The sequence below is a fragment of the Lingula anatina genome, chromosome 4 (assembly GCF_051362555.1).
Source record: "Lingula anatina isolate TDL-2025a chromosome 4, LinAna3.0, whole genome shotgun sequence".
NCBI lineage: Eukaryota > Metazoa > Brachiopoda > Lingulata > Lingulida > Lingulidae > Lingula > Lingula anatina.
In genome coordinates this window covers 22,648,799-22,666,865 of record NC_141770.1, presented here as the reverse complement: position 1 = coordinate 22,666,865, position 18,067 = coordinate 22,648,799, and the positions used below count along the sequence as shown (strand labels likewise).

Genomic DNA, 18,067 nt, shown 5'->3' with positions numbered 1-18,067 from the left:
AGAGGTGGGTTTTGATTAAAGTTGAACCTTGCGAAAATGATATAAGATTTAGTTTATCTCGTGTAATAAATGGAAGGGTTATACTGGCCTGAATGATGGTTAAGCTTTACTTATGTACTAGAAGTGTCTAGATATGTAAAAAAAAAAACATTTTCCCTATTGTTGTTTTAAATCAGTTTTATGCAGCGTTGGAATAAAAATAAATGGTTAATGGAACTATTAGTTATGCCTATATTTTTCTTGATGGTGCATTAAAAGCGTTTTATATTAAATGCAGAGCTAAAATTGAAGAGAATATGCTGAAGCTTGCAAAGTTTTTTTTACTGAAGTACTGTAAAATGGAGAAATTTAACAAAAAAAGAAGATGCATTTTAAACGAAGTCCACTATTTTATGAATTATTTTCAGTAGTTTTGGCAAACACTGAATTGCCAAGGGTTTTTTTCATGCATGTTCAGTGTACATTTTTATTGTTAAATCTCTTTTGCTCAGTTGAGAAAAAAAATATCTAGCGAGATTCTAGCAACTTCTGTTTATCATGTTACTCTTGAAGTTTTGCCATTGTGTTGCAGGAAACTAGGACAGTCGGGCATACACAGCTTACACAGCATTTAAAAATCGACCCTGGGAGTTTTTGTTAGGTTTCCACAGTGCAAACATGTGGAGTAGGGATAAAAATGCCTGTGTTTTTTTCTTCTTCTTTTAGTATTAAGATTAACACAGGAAATCCTTCCATAAATCTTGGTTTAATGCCTTCAAATCACATCGGACTACTGGAAATATGTCTAATTATTTTTCAACCCTACCCTACAAGTTAGAAATTAATAAGTGAATGAATAAAAAAGGATAGAAAAAAGGCAATGAATGGCAGTAGCAAATTGTCATGTGTGAAACAAATGCCACCAGTCCTCAAGTTACAGCATCTTATTTCAGTTCTATTGTGTTTCTTGACGCCCTATCGTTTCTACATATTTCATACTTGAGTTAAATTATTGTTGAATTTAAATACATGAAATTATCATGTGAAATACAATATTAAATTTTAAAATTTGTGTGTTGCAAGTAAACTAGTAAGTTAATTTGCAAAGGGTATCGGGTATGTGACAGAGTTAAAAAAAAACTACATACTTGAAATGGTGATACGTTTATGTACAGTATGCATATTCATTGCCTTTCAAATTCAATAGTTTGTTTATGGGTTGATTAAAATTAAACTGAAGCTAGCTTTACGAAATGGGTTAAAATGCCACATAATATTGTTACTTCTTTGTTTCAGATTGTAGCCAGACTTATTCGTCTCCTAGCCATATACGGGCGGAGTCATTACCACACCAGCGCAGTGGATACTGCCAGTATGTTTTTACCGCGCCAAGACATCAGCGAATTCAGCTCAACTTTACACAACTCTATGGATTTGCAGAGACAAAAAATGACTCTTTGCTGCCATCACCATCATCATCAGCATCATCCTCATTGGCATTACCACCATCATCATCCTCAGCATCATCAGATACAATGTCATCTTCAGCATCAGCATCATCGTTGTCACCATTGTCATCATTGTCATCTTCACCAACATCATTATCACCAAAATTTGCGCCAACGCAAAGTCATAAAGCCATGCCGTTGCCACATGGTATATCTGCCAATCCGTCAGACAAAAAAGCGGCTCCCCCGATATCGCCCTCGCCCTTTCCCTCACCATGTATGCCAAAGATTGAGATTGTCGAGGTAGCTAACAATGGCTCTGAAAGAACACTAAATGTGATATGTGACAATTATGGATCCCCAAAAGTCTTTCAAAGCTCATACTCCCATTTATTGAAGTTGAAGTACTCGTGGACACCAGGCGAATCAAGTGGATTTACCCTGGATTTTGACTTTTTAAAATCCGATGGTAAGTATTGGTTTTATTTTCATTTATCAGCAGAAGTATGTATTGTGTATGCATGACTTTGTGCATCAGTATTTTGGTCTGAAATGGTAAGGGAGATGTCAGGTCGCCCCCCCCCCCCCCCCCCCCCCCCCCCCCCCCCCCCCCCACACACACACACACACACACACACACACACACACACACACACACACACACACACACACACACACACACACACACACACACACACACACACCTCACACGGCCAGTTAACCAAATTAATTTTGATTGGTCCAAACAGATGAAAGCTCACTTGTGAAAGGGATCAAAACCCCAAATTACATATAAGGACCAGTCTTAAGTGTTTCGAGACAGATGATTGTAATACATGATGTGAGAAGGATCTAAGTGCTAACTTGTACAGCCAGTGCAACCCTATGGTATTTGAGCTGGAGACACATTTAAACTGTATTATGTTTGAGTGGGGGTGCATTAGAAACAGTCTTCATAAATAAATCTTGACAATGGGAGAATTTATTTTACCTATTTTTTAAAGGTGATAAACTGATATACCTACTCGAAGAATTTAAAATAATATCTCTTCACATGGCCACTTTTTGGCAGACTGTTTAGATAGTGGTATGCCATCTGGTGATGACATCAGAATCTAAACCAGTTTTGGTTTAAGTTTCTGTGTAAAAGAAACCCAGAAGTAAAGGGGGATATATTGGGTCTTTTTTTCTTTCTATCCCCCCCCCCCCAACCTTTTCTCTCAGATGCAAAGGGAATGTTTGAACATTTGTGGCATTTGATAAGGTATTTTTATCAGTAGGGAGTATGATACATGCTTATTTAAATCTTGGTATGTGTCTCTTTGATACTTTCATTTTGAATAGACTATAATTTTTTTGGGGGGAAAGGGGATCCCCGTTTCTGTTCTCTTCCCCCCCCCCCTTCGATACCCCCTCCTTTCATGTTTCCCCACAGCCTGCCGACCAAGTTCAAGTATTCCCCGTGCTTTGAAGAAGCTAAAGAAGGCATGCTTCCAGCATACTAACAGACTGTAATTAACATTAAGATACGGTGCGCATAAATTTAGTAGTACTCCTAATTAAAAAATTTAGCTCAAGTGTTCATCCCTCTGAATGCAGATTAAAGGGAGGGTTATGTTGTGCGTAGGAAAAAAGTATTCTTGTGTAGTTCTTCTTAAATTTTTTTTTCTGTTCAGTCCTCCTTTTTCCTTTAAACCATTTCCAACATTGCTCTCCTTTGGTCCCACATACATTTAATAGTACTCTTAACACCTAGTTGATGTCAAGGCAGTAGATTGATATTGATCATGAAATAATTAATTTTTTCAACAGTTTGAAATAAAAAAGGTTTTCTTTGATGTGTACCCACAGATGCATCACAGAATATTTTGCTTAGATCTAGTTTAGCCTGCTTAGAGACAGACTAATTTCTCTCCTGACCTTATAAATATTGATCATGTGGTAGAAAAAGCAGCAGTGCAGTAGCACCAAAACCAGTCTGGGTTTGGACTGGCATATTTGAAGAAAATTGCCTGAATTATTGCTAAGATGTTTTTCTTTATATGTAATTTACTCTATCAGGAAAAGGTTGGCTGACATAACAGGACATAGTCCGACATAGCAGGACACAGTCTGACGTGACATGACTCTGTCTGCGATAACAGGACACAGTCTAACATCATAGGACATCATCTGACATTTTAAGTGTGTCTGACATTATAGGTGTATCTGACATAGATATAGGACATAAGTCTGGCTTGAAAGGACAGTCTCTGACATAATAGTTACATACACACTATTGGGAACATTACATAGCAGGACAGCCTGACATTATAGGAGTCCCATCTGACATAACAGGATACATGTACATACATACATACAGCCTAACTTAACAGGATAAGATCGGGGATAATAGCATGCATTCTGACATTATATGACACAGTTTGAAATTACGTGACACACTCTGACATTATCGGACACAGTCTACCAATAGAACAGAACATAAATTGATGAAACAAGATGGGGACCGACATAATAGGGCACAGGAGACAGGTTGCCTCTAAGACCGCATTCAGAACAGTGGACTAACTACAGGCCTACCCAACTACCAGACTCCGCACCAAATGATCCTGAATTCACCCGAAGATAGAATATCAGATGCGACACCGCTCTTGCCTAGTAGGCGATATGATAGCGGTTGGAAAGGAGTGCATCTCATCTCAAATTTTGTTTCGGGGTATGATACTGTGAAATGCATGCTGACGCATACCTTGAAAATGGGCAGTGTGGTCAGGGGGGGGGGGGGGGGTGTCTTGTGATTGTATCTCCCCCAGGCTGGTCTGTCACTGGCCTGCATTAAGACCTGTGGCATAGTCATTTCTGTCCACTCCTTTACGTTGTTGGGCCAGCTTTTGTGTTGTCTTCCAGGTATTTGCCCCTGGGGTAGCGCTAACACTCACCAATTCAGCCAAATGCTAAAAATAACTTAAATTGGCTAAACAAAAGGGGATTCATTTGACTAGTTTTAGTCAAATTATAACCATTTGGATAACAAATTGAAAAAAAAAAAATTGTGATTTGGCTAAGCAAAAAAAAAATTGCTAGCCCTATCCCAGTGTTCTCTCTCAACGGTACCTTGCATGATGGTTTTGCAAAGTCTATCACTTCGAATGACTTGCCTGAGCCAGGCCAGCTTCCGTCTCTTGATGGTGGCAATATTTTGATGAGAAGTTTTGATATATACTAGAATATTATATATAGAAGGACTACCAAGTACCAACTTATGGATTACTGACTGTCATGATTTTGTGTACATTTTAACCTGGTATTGGCAAATAAATATATGGTTATTGATCATGGACACAGCGGGGGTTGATGGGTGCAAACAGTTCAGTGTGTGCTGGTGTTCACAGTTAAGTGCTTAAGATTTGAAGCATTTTTCCAATATTGGTAATGGATCTACCTTCGTATGTATGCATAGTAATATATATATATATATAATTTTTGGAGGCACTTTCACAGAAGAGTTTTAGCCCTAAAATTAGTATAAACTTATTATTTATAAAACATATGGGTGGGATGGGGAGAGTGGAAGTTTAAGTTGACGTTTGAGTAATTTCTGTCCATAGAGGTATTTTTTATGCAATTATGGGTAAGCCACAAGTCAACAGCGTGTATTCGATATACATGAGTGGGAAGCACAAGTGGGTGCCATATTACACTTTTCTGATGAGTAGTGTCTTTTACATCACGATGTCAGATATTGAGAACAAAAGACCCAGTCGTGGTTACATCTCACATTCACCGCATATAGGTCTTTTGTTCCCGACACCCGCCATGACGTAGATATTTTTAACGAGGTTATTGCCCTCTCACATGTCCTGTCTGATGACAGCTGTCTGTATAAAATTGCTTCAGTGTGCAGCAAATAATTTATTCAATCAGTTATTATATATATATATATATTCCCCCCCCCCCTATTCCACAAAGATTACTGTCTTTGCAAGCATTTTTATAGCATCTGTAGCATCTGCCTCTAGTAACCTCTAGTGTGGAAGAGATAATTTTTATGGAATCAGTTTCTCGGATGCTTGGCTACTTCTTCAGTTTGCAGTAAAAGAACAAAAATATGCTTTTCTTTTGGATAGGTTACTGTCCCTTCAGATGTTACGATGGTGGTTGTCTGCCAGACACTTCCTTAGTGTGCAATGATTTCCCAGATTGTCGAGATAGCAGCGATGAGAACCAGCGGGAATGTAACCCGACTATAGTGTCCACGTCCTCAGAGACTGTGGGACCTGATAATGGTGCTAAAGGTAAGTGTGGGTGGGGATGGGTGGACGTGTGGTGGTACGTTGATGTATTTGTGGGTAGATATGGGTGTGGTTGTATATGGCTGTATTCACAACCATTTGATCCCAGGACTAACAGATCCGCAGATCAAACATGGCCAACCCACTTGAAAGCTTGCTGCAAAATCCTCCAGAAGACACCGAATAGATTGCCTGCAAAGATTATGTGGTACCTGCAGGGATTACGTAGCAAGTTTTCAAGCAAGTGGGCTATACAGTTGATCCACGGATCTATTGGGCTATTTTTTCATTTATTTTCAGTTGCCTCCTTGTCTTATAAATGCATTGTATTTAACACCTGCAAAAGAAACTAATTTAGTTACTTTTTAACAACATTGATTGTTATTATATTCATTTACAGCTTAAAATCCATTATATCAAGTTCATCTCTCTTTTGTGTAATTGTGTAAAAAGAATGCCAGTTATATCAACTGTTAAACTGGTTGAAGAAGACCTAAAATGCAATCAAAATACTCTTACCCTTGGCTAATATTATATTCATGTATAAGTCTGTTTGAAATGATTTTTTCTGTTTATTTCAGCAACTAATGACTTTGTTCAGATTATTGTGATAGTCCTCTCTGTCGTCTTCACTATTGGTGTCGTGTCGTGCGTGATCAACCACTACCGCTTGTCAGCTCGCATGTTTGGACGGCGCGTGCGGGAACCCAGCACGAGCTCGGAGCAGCATCAGCTTAACCCCCACCCTCCGTCTCCCAGGCAGGAGGTAGGTGTTTTGTTTATTAAATATAGAATAGTAAATAAAACATATGTCACAGGAGTAGAATAAAAAGAAATATCACAATAAAAACCTATATTAAAAAGACAGAATGAAAAATTACCCATTGTTTAGAAAACAAAGATCGTAAAAGATGACAGATGAACTTACAAAGGCATTACCTTTAACCAGCAATGAAAATATATGCGTGTTGATGTTGCATCAGAAATAAACTTTGCTAATGGCAATTTAGCATTACTATTATTATCAACCAGGCGACTAGTTGGTGGTTGGAAAGAGTGGATATAGAATTAATGACCAATGAAACAAGAATGAGTCCTAAAAACATATGTTTCTCTAGAGGTTTATGTTAATTGTGTGATTGTATTATTTGTAGGAATATATAAAGTGTTATTTTAGATATATGAAAGTGGTTTTAGTTCTTTCCAGACACATCTGTCTGTTTGCCAGCAATGAAAATATAAACAGACAAAAGCATATGATAATACTGATAGTCAGTCACGAAGGAACTGATGACCATACCAATTAGCAGAACAGTTTATACTGTGTATATATACCATCAAAACCATCTCTCTCTCATATATATATATATATATATATGACAGAACTATTCCTCCATGTACAGCTAAAAATATCTTAGCTGAAAAGCCTCATAGATTTTTCATATTGCATCTAATGGAATGGTTGAGTGTTTTTCCCCTTAGCTAGTCTAGACACCAGACACATGCCAATATAAAGAGGTTGAACGTCATGCCGAGGTTTTCAGTAGAATTTCAACTCGGTGTCATTTTGGGCCATGACTCGAAACTTTTGGGGCCAGCTGTAATTCACAGTATGCAGCTGTGTTAAAAATACTAGGAGTAATTTTTTTTCTCAAAAGTGTTACTTGAGACTTGTAAATATTTGAAAAAGACACAGTTAAATGGGTTAGGCTTCTTTTGTAACAGAAATGTTCCAGTGTGTTGATTGCTTTTACATTATACAGAATCTGCAACACACTTAACTTAACTAATATGCTTCTGTAGGTGATAAGCTACTGCAGGGTTATGCTCAAACTGGTTTGGGTCCAGATGACATCATCAGATGGACTATATTGCCTAAGAGCTTAGTAATGGGTAGTAAATTAACCAGCTTCTTGGTTTTAAATTTCATTTGTATAAGTATATTGGTTGCTATGTGATGTCACTGGCCCAAACCAATTCAGTTCTGTAGCTGGAGGCCATTGAGAAAGTGACAATTTCAGAGTCGGCATCTTCGTTTTTTAAATTTTCAAACATGCCTGCTTGTTTTGTCTGAACTTTCGAAGCATTTGAGTAAAGTTTACTGTGCACGAGCATATGGTGATTTGAAAATGAAGATGCTTGCATGTATCGGATCTGAAACTTGTGGTGAACTGACGTGTAAGCATGCAAAAGAAGGGTGTTGTTTGCAATGCATCACGTTAAGTCTGCAGTTTGTGGTCTGCATGTACCCAGACTCCGAGGACATTCACCTTTTACTGATTGGAATTATTTCTAATTACAATGATTAATAAGCCTTATTTGGGCGGGTATATATGGGTAGAAGAAAAGCTTTGTTCGAAAACTGGTCATCCTCAGTTCAGATAGATGTTTATGCCTTTTTTTTTTTTTTTTTTGAAAAATATACTTGTGATGGTGATTCCAATCATTTATTGATAAGTGTCTGATTTGTTATTTAAGTTGATATAATTTAGAATTTGCAATTTTAATCTTTATAATGTACACTTTTGCTGAGATTGGTATTGAGGGTGGGTTTAAATAACTCATTACATTATTATCGTATGATTATTATATTTTCAGCTTTTGGTGTATTCTAAATTATGCACGTGTCCTCATGAAGATTACCTTTATACTCAAGTTCACTCAGATTGCTTCTTTTGCTTTTCATCATATCAGTGATGGAGTGAAGAAAAACTAATTTTCAATTTTCCCTTGTCAAATTTTATAAAAGGTAGGAGAATAGATGCACTTGCAGGAAGTCAACTGCAGCTCCCTGCCTCATATGTAATAGGATAGATTCATATAGCAGTTTGAGGACTCCCCGACAAGAGTGGGCTTTAATGGTGGTGATGTTAATTTCCCTAAGGCTAGTCTAGACACTAGACACTTGTTTGCCCTCAGAGTCTAATAACTAGTGCATAAGATAATGATATACTGCTTGCACACAGTTCCTGGGGCCTGAATATTTTAAAGGCAGTTTGTTAGTAGCTGTAGGATAAGACCTAGGTTCACTGCAGTCAAAAGACAGATAAGAGAAAGATCAAAGATGCTGTCTTTTATGTTGTGACTGGAAAAGTCGTGGAATGTAGGCCATTTTTTTTTTTTTTTTTTAGTAGCAGTAGTAGTAGTAAAAGACTTGGTTTGGATAGCACAGAAATGCAGATCAAAAAACAGTAAGGCCCATAAGAAACAGGACATTGACCTTTCAGCAAGCAGGAACTTATATCGAGAACATTTTGTGGAAAGATATGGATTGTGCAGGTCAATAACCTTGCTTATTTTATGGGTTCAGTCATGAAATGCTATTTAAAGTCCAAGGAAGAGATCTAGATAAAGAAGACTAGTTTAATACAGTCAGATATGCAAGCTTTTTAGACATTTTTTTTCTCTCACAAATCTGTTCATGTCATTTCCTTTTGATTGATTCTCATTTTGGTCTCTTTCCCACGAATTTGGTATGGCTTTCAAAGAGAGGCTTCCGAATGGAGATTTTTTGGTAATGGACTTGGTGGCCTGCAGACTTTGCCTCATGTGCTGTTTTATTGTACCACCAGCGTTAGCGCTGGCGGTACACATGGTTTCGGTCCCGTCCGGATCGTTCCGCCGGCTCCGCCGGCTCCGCCGGCTCCGCCGGCTCCGCCGGACGGCTACCGTTACCGCTTCTCCTCCTAGACGGTAAGGGCCCCCGTACCCATCTCATGGATTTAGGTCACCTATAATCTCAACTCGTTCCACGTAAAATTTGGGCTTTGTTGGTATTGGGGTCTGGGTGTGGCACTCATTGCAATGCACCCTTGTCTAAAAATGGCAAAATTAAATGCTAATTATCTACCCTACGGAAGGAGTTATGGGAAAAATTTCTATAGACGGCTTTCCAAAAGTCATATGTGTAGATTTCAAATATACCCTTGGATTTGACCTTTGACCTTTACTTCAAGGTCAAATGGGCCAAAATTTTCAAAAAAATTAAATTTTTTACGAAAAAAATTTTTTTTGCCCTGTTATTCAGACACCACACAGACTTAACCAATAATATTATTGGAAGGTGTTACCCTTCAGGTCATCTTTCATCTCCATGAATTTGGGGTCAATCGGTGCATTTTCACGGGAGTAGCGGCCATAAGATACCGAAACTGAAAACTGTCTCTAATTCGGGAACCGTTAATGCTAGAGACCCATTCTTTTTTGCATTTTGTAGAGCATGTAAAGCCCAACACTGGAGGTGGTCTCGGTTTTTTTGTATTCCATACGGTTTTCGAGTTACGCTGTATCAAAAAGTACATATTGGTGGTAAAAGCAAAATGTGCAGTACGGTAATGGATAATAAATTTTGAACTCTGGAAAAATAAAACATAAGGCTTGGCAAAGCAGACAACTTGTGTTCAAAAATGACATTATTTCATCAAATTTGAACTTCTGAAACTTCAGAGCACCTCCTATTTCAAGAATTTTGACCAAAATGACATTTTCTTTATTTTAATTAATTTTTTCTGTACGAAATTTAAGGCACATTATGGTAACTCCAAAATTATAACATTTAGTCCCTTATATCTCCAAAACTGGCAGAGATAGGTCCATAGTTACTATTGAAGTTGAATAGGAAGTCATATACTGGCAATCTTACTATGACCTTGAAAGTGACCTTTGACCTACTTTTCACCATGAACTGAACTTTGCAAATTTTTCTTCCCTTTTATCTCCAAAACTGGCAGAGATAGGTCCATAGTTACTATTGAAGTTGAATAGGAAGTCATATACTGGCAATCTTACTATGACCTTGAAAGTGACCTTTGACCTACTTTTCACCATGAACTGAACTTTGCAAATTTTTCTTCCCTTTTATCTCCAAAACTGGCAGAGATAGGTCCATAGTTACTATTGAACTTGAATAGGAAGTCATATACTGGCAATCTAAATGTGACCTTAAAATTGAACTTTGACCTACTTTTCACCATAAACTGAACTTTGCAAAATTTGCTTCCCTTTTATCTCCAAAACTGGCAGAGATAGGTCCATAGTTACTATTGAACTTGAATAGGAAGTCATATACTGGCAATCTAAATGTGACCTTAAAATTGACCTTTGACCTACTTTACACCATGAACTGAATTTTGCAAATTTTGCTTTCCTTTTATCTCCAAAACTGGCTGAGATAGGTCCGTAGTTACTATTGAACTTGAATAGGAAGTCATATACTGGCAATCTAAATGTGACCTCAAAATTGACCTTTGACCTACTTTTCACCATAAACTGAACTTTGCAAATTTTGCTTCCTTTTATCTCCAAAACTGGCAGAGATAGGTCCATAGTTACTATTGAACTTAAATAGGAAGTCATATACTGGCAATCTAAATGTGACCTTGAAATTGACCTTTGACCTACTTTTCACCATGAACTGAATTTTGCAAATTTTGCTTCCCTTTTATCTCCAAAACTGGCTGAGATAGGTCCATAGTTACTATTGAACTTGAATAGGAAGTCATATACTGGCAATCTAAATGTGACCTTGAAATTGACCTTTGACCTACTTTTCACCATGAACTGAACTTTGCAAATTTTGCTTTCCTTTTATCTCCAAAACTGGCAGAGATAGGTCCATAGTTACTATTGAACTTGAAAAGGAAGTCATATACTGGCAATCTAAATGTGACCTTAAAATTGACCTTTGACCTACTTTACACCATAAACTGAATTTTGCAAATTTTGCTTTCCTTTTATCTCCAAAACTGGCTGAGATAGGTCCGTAGTTACTATTGAACTTGAATAGGAAGTCATATACTGGCATTATAAATGTGACATTAAAATTGACCTTTGTCCTACTTTTCACCATAAACTGAACTTTGCAAATTTTGCTTCCCTTTTATCTCCAAAACTGGCAGAGATAGGTCCATAGTTACTATTGAAGTTGAATAGGAAGTCATATACTGGCAATCTTACTATGACCTTGAAAGTGACCTTTGACCTACTTTTCACCATGAACTGAACTTTGCAAATTTTTCTTCCCTTTTATCTCCAAAACTGGCAGAGATAGGTCCATAGTTACTATTGAACTTGAATAGGAAGTCATATACTGGCAATCTAAATGTGACCTTAAAATTGAACTTTGACCTACTTTTCACCATAAACTGAACTTTGCAAAATTTGCTTCCCTTTTATCTCCAAAACTGGCAGAGATAGGTCCATAGTTACTATTGAACTTGAATAGGAAGTCATATACTGGCAATCTAAATGTGACCTTAAAATTGACCTTTGACCTACTTTACACCATGAACTGAATTTTGCAAATTTTGCTTTCCTTTTATCTCCAAAACTGGCTGAGATAGGTCCGTAGTTACTATTGAACTTGAATAGGAAGTCATATACTGGCAATCTAAATGTGACCTCAAAATTGACCTTTGACCTACTTTTCACCATAAACTGAACTTTGCAAATTTTGCTTCCTTTTATCTCCAAAACTGGCAGAGATAGGTCCATAGTTACTATTGAACTTAAATAGGAAGTCATATACTGGCAATCTAAATGTGACCTTGAAATTGACCTTTGACCTACTTTTCACCATGAACTGAATTTTGCAAATTTTGCTTCCCTTTTATCTCCAAAACTGGCTGAGATAGGTCCATAGTTACTATTGAACTTGAATAGGAAGTCATATACTGGCAATCTAAATGTGACCTTGAAATTGACCTTTGACCTACTTTTCACCATGAACTGAACTTTGCAAATTTTGCTTTCCTTTTATCTCCAAAACTGGCAGAGATAGGTCCATAGTTACTATTGAACTTGAAAAGGAAGTCATATACTGGCAATCTAAATGTGACCTTAAAATTGACCTTTGACCTACTTTACACCATAAACTGAATTTTGCAAATTTTGCTTTCCTTTTATCTCCAAAACTGGCTGAGATAGGTCCGTAGTTACTATTGAACTTGAATAGGAAGTCATATACTGGCATTATAAATGTGACATTAAAATTGACCTTTGTCCTACTTTTCACCATAAACTGAACTTTGCAAATTTTGCTTCCCTTTTATCTCCAAAACTGGCAGAGATAGGTCCATAGTTACTATTGAACTTGAATAGAAAGTCATATACTGGCAATCTAAATGTGACCTTGAAATTGACCTTTGACCTACTTTTTATCATGAACTGAACTCTGCTAATTTCTTTCTCTTTTAACTTCAAACTTGACAGAGATAGGTCCATAGTTACTCTTGAACTTGAATAGGAAGTCATATACTGGCAATTTACTGTGACCTTGAAATTGACCCTTGACCTACCTTACGAAGAACTTAAATTTGATTGTACCATATATATATTTTTGCAATAGTTTAAAAATTCTTGTTGATTGCATTTTTACAGCTTGTCAAGCACAAAACTGGTGGCTATGTCCCTTATTTTGTGTATGTGGGGGTCTATACGAATGCGCTTGCTCCAGCTGGTGGTACAATATTCGGAGGCGGTATCGCCTCTCTGATCCTCTAGTTTCACTGGGAAATAAATAAATAAAGATCTAAGTGGGTTAGGCCTGAAAAAGTAATAGTCCTGTTTACTGGGGTCCATGCTTTTTATGAAAATTAGTGGGAATGATTTCTTTATCTTGGCAAGAGTTGTCAGGACCATTACAAGAACAGAAAAATGCAGTGGGCATGCACAGTTGAAGACTGAGAAGGGGATTAAGAATTCCAGATTGATATTCTATATGTGAATGTATCATAAGATCCGTTTCTATTATGATTGCAAAGATTCTGAATTGTTAATGATTATATAGTTCTTGGAATTGGCTCTATGCTTTTCCTCCCACTGGTTGAAATGCAGTCATGAATAGTTGTTACCTCATGAATAAAATGCAATATGTGTGTGTGTGTGTGTGTGTGTGTGTGTGTGTGTGTTTTTGTGATTTTTAGAAAAGAAACATTAGCATTTTATAAATAAAAAGAAATAAAATTTAACTAGAATTTGGATTTTAGTAGATTGAGACCCCAGAAAAGATGTTTCCACTGGTTCAGTATTCAAGCATTTATGATCATTAATCCTGTCAAAATGTCTACTTCTTTATGATGACACAAGGGAAGGAGGGAAGGCTATTTATCATAAACCTTGCATACAGACATTAAAAATACTTTTTTTTTCTTTGCTTATTATGTCTAATCCTCCAGTAATTGTCTGTCCTTCTTACTGACAGGATAGAGGCTGTGCATTTTGTCATGTATGCATTAGTAATGCGTTTTTTTTTTGTTCGTTTGGCTTGTAATGTCTAGCCGTACAGTAATTCTCCTTCATAATGATGTAAGGGAAAGGATAGAGGTCATAGACCTAACCATGTGTACGTAAATAACACACGATTTCTTTTTTTCGCTTTCTAATGCATTGCCCAGCTTGTGACATCTGGATCGGTGCCACTGATCCATTTTACAGCTACTGGTTGAGTGACTGGGGTTTTATTTCTTGATGGGGTTTTCATAAAGCTGAGCCGACAAGAAGAAAGGTGTGATGGTGAAGTTATAGTGCTGCACTCTATGGCATGTGCAAGAGGCAAGAACTTATTGCGTGGATGTCATTTGAGACACGCCATATTTGTGCCTGTTTGTTTGCGATATGATGGGAAGTTGGAGACTAAGTTTCAAAGGATAAGATTGCAGTTCCTAAGCTTCCTTTATGAGAGAATCAAAGATATTACATTGTGCAATAAGATACAATATCTTCTTCTTAAAGCCTAACCTTTAAAAAAAATTTGAAAAATGAGCAAAATATTTAGTGACCTTAACATTTTCTTCAGAAGTTTCCTTAATATTTTTATTAAAACTTTACTTGGGGGAGGGGCGGCTAAGAGTAGCATTGCTTATAGGATTGACTCCCACTCACGCACGCACGCAGGCACGCACGCATGCATGCATGGCTGGTTGACTTGATATCCTATTGTTATGGACCTTTCTCTTTTGGTAACAACCAAACAATTTGTATGGTTTGCTATTGAATGAACTTGTTTGAATTTACCAATATAGTATGAGAGATGATGTTGATTTGAAAAACACATTTTCTGGTTAAGTTTGTTGTGATTTACTGGGAGAAGTGGTTGGTTCAAAATATGACACAATTTGGTATTTTAGCCTTTTCTGAGTCCGTGTCTGTCCTCTAGTGAGTGCAGTCTCATTGCTTCCCGCCCCACACCTGTAAGGCACATGCTCGTTCACACGTGCACAAATACACCTGCATCCATACATACTTTCTAAGTGTCCACTTGCATGCACCACCATGCACTCTGAGAGTGCATTCCCAGAGATTTAGATCGATCCACCCGGATTGACCTAACTCCCTGGGGGTTCATGCTAAATTGCAGTCAGCGGAGCGCGCACGACAGTTAATTACCCCTTTACAGCTTTTAGTAGGCGGGACAGACGCTTAAGCCAGCTAAGTAATCTAGTGAGACTCCCCACAGGGATAGATCGATTTTAAATCTTTTGGAATGGGGTCCGAGATTCATTTGTCTAGGTTTGGTTGAGTCAAACTTCAATTAATCTCTCTACAGTACACCATGCATGAAACCCACCAAGGCAGATTGGTAAAGCTCTTGCATTGGACCATTTATGTAATTAAATAGACACATTATTTATACCAGTTATGCATGTAAATATGAAACATGTTTAACCACTGTCCTTTTGAACCACTGCAGACTAAAAATGTAACAAAAAAAATGACATCCTGCTGGACCGTATATACCTGGGGGACATGAACTGGTCATCTGACCATCTTTTTAGGTCGTTGACCGCTGTAAAATATTTGTCTTCATAGGTCATAAAAAATGAGAACCATGGTCCCTCTGTCATTCTTGGATGGCGTGCTGTTTGTGGAACTAGCCAAAACTGTACCTAGGTGTAGTTAATGTGAACCACTCATGTTTTAATTTGCCTTTCCACTTTTTTTCCCGATTTGCCAATTTTTTTCATTGTATAGAGTAACATAATTGGACTCTATTATGCACACACCTCAGTCTTATATGTTTCTGTTCTTTTGGCATCCATCTAGAATAACTTGTTCTTATCCCTTTTTTCTGAGCTCAGTTTTTATTTAATTTATCACTTCAGGCTAATTTCCTTTACTCTCACCCTCTTTTGTCTTTTAACCCAAGCACAGCTGAATTTTTTTCCACATTGACATGAATTAGAGACAAATTCCTTTCCAAAAATTCAAACAGGATATGTTTGTTTTAGCAAACAATGATGCCAAATTGGCCTCAGGGTGAAGGAGAAGTATTTTGTCTGGGGATGACGTAACATTTTTTTCTGTCTGGAGATATCAAATACTCTTTTTTTGGTTTGGTAATGTCCACTAATTAGATGTCCACTAATGTATGGACATGTATGGACATGTGAAAGTCTGGGTGCTATATAAGTTTTTATTTTTTTCTCCCTGATTGAAGTAACTATCCCGGCAAGAATTGGACCTCTTTTCATGACAGTTGTAATAGGAATATGCCTACTGAATATTGTATAAATTAACAAATACACAAGAAAGAAAGAATAGAAAACCAGCATTAATTATTTAAGGAAAAACAGCTTCTGTATGTCTCTTAATTTATTTAATCAAAATGTTTGTCAAGCTTTTGAAAACAGGAATATAAGACTGAATCTGGCAAATGACTGTTAAATTTTTAAAAAGAATGTTTTATAACCAGGCCACTATTTACTCTGTGTTTCACAATACAGACAACATAATTGCTTCACATTTGTAAGTAAAAAAAAATCCTCTACTCTGTCTTTCTTATAGTTATTCTATTAGTAGACTCAGACAACCAATAGACAGACAGACAGACAGACACACTTAATATACCCATGCAGTCAGAGGCTGGTCGGAGCATATAGAGCATTGATAATGTATACTGCTCTTTGCACAGCTATCCCACTTTGTCTCAGAGAGTAACATTACGAGTTCTTTGTTGGATTGCCTGTTTGTTAAATGGGGTTTTTCATACCAAATCAGACTTTTCTCCAGAAATTTTTTTAAAAATTTCTTCAACACACGGATCATTGCTCGACCAGAGTCATTGCTCAATCTGTCCCTGCACTTGGGTTCAGTGTTTTATACTATTTCTCATTGAATAAATTCTGGCTAGACATAAAGACCACCATGTGTTCCTGACATTTCATAAGGAAATTTCGACATCAGGTACTTTAGTTGTTTTAAGGTCTGAAATGGGGAAAGATTAGTCGCTTTGCTTGATATGGTGACAGAAAATATGACTTTGAGACAGTGTTAGCTGCCTTACACATACCTTTAACCTGTCAGGAAACTGTACTGGTCCTACTTCATAGTCTAGGTATGAAACCACTCTGCAAATCTAGGTCCCCCATCCCCCACCCCAAGAAGGGGGGCTATTAAACTAAGTGAATGTTTTTTTTTTTTTTTTTTTGTTTTTTTTTGCGCTGACTTGTTGTGATATCAGCCTTCCTGTCAACTCTTGGCTGATAATTACGTAACCAGTAAGTTGAAGGATAAACCATTCTGACGCACACAATTTACAAGATAACAGGTGAAATCCAGGTGTGTCGTACGAAAAAAATATCAAGGTCCTAAGGCGTGATTTCATGCAGACGCCTTGTTGTATGGAGCATCAAATGCTGATAATGGATTTAATAAAGGGGAAATGTGCTACACAGTCCTTTTTATGACATATTTCATAAGCAGATTGCTCACCCAAATCTTCACAACTCTGATATAGACATTGGATGGCATATTTCAGGCAGCAGATTAGATTAATCTTAACAAATGTCTTTGCAGTATTGTGGTTTCCATATAGAAATGTTCTGTGGTGAGGCAATGGATGACATCATGGGGAGTTGGCTAATTGTTGCCCATGTGACTGCTTAAGTCTACAATTAAGCTTGTCAGTTTATATGATAAATTATGTATGCTTAGGCTCATCTGAAAATATTCATCAGAATTTCTTTCCCAGTAATATATACTGATTGTTCAATAATTCGTGCTAAGAAAAAAGAAAACAGGGCTGATGATTCTCGGGGTCTTTTTAACAGGTGATGAAGAACTTAATTAAAGTTCACGCTGGTACAGACCCAAATGACATCACTGTCCACTTGAATTATAAGCTGGTCACCATGTCAGAAGCTCTGAAGACAATCCTCTCTTTATTCCCTGTGTTAAATGTTTGTGAAAAATGGGGGTTGGGTAAGGAGTGTGTGTGTGTCATTCTCTCTCTCTATAATAATAATCCACCTTTATGTTGCTACCTCTCAATAATTTAGTATATGGGTTATATCTGCTGGACAGGTGCCTGTTTCTTGTCTGCCTGCACCTTAATTCTAGTCCATCTCAAGT

At 37.2% G+C, this 18,067-nt stretch overlaps 1 protein-coding gene across 1 annotated transcript in view; it reads left to right on the top strand.

Annotated features, from left to right (window-relative positions):
• LOC106163655 (uncharacterized) overlaps positions 1-18,067 on the top strand; it is a 54,257-nt gene that overhangs the window by 9,857 nt on the left and 26,333 nt on the right. The window contains exons 3-5 of the mRNA XM_013541314.2: positions 1,276-1,896; positions 5,555-5,722; positions 6,301-6,485. Coding sequence (XP_013396768.1) covers positions 1,276-1,896; positions 5,555-5,722; positions 6,301-6,485 — 974 coding nt within the window. The remainder of the gene's footprint in view (positions 1-1,275; positions 1,897-5,554; positions 5,723-6,300; positions 6,486-18,067) is intronic.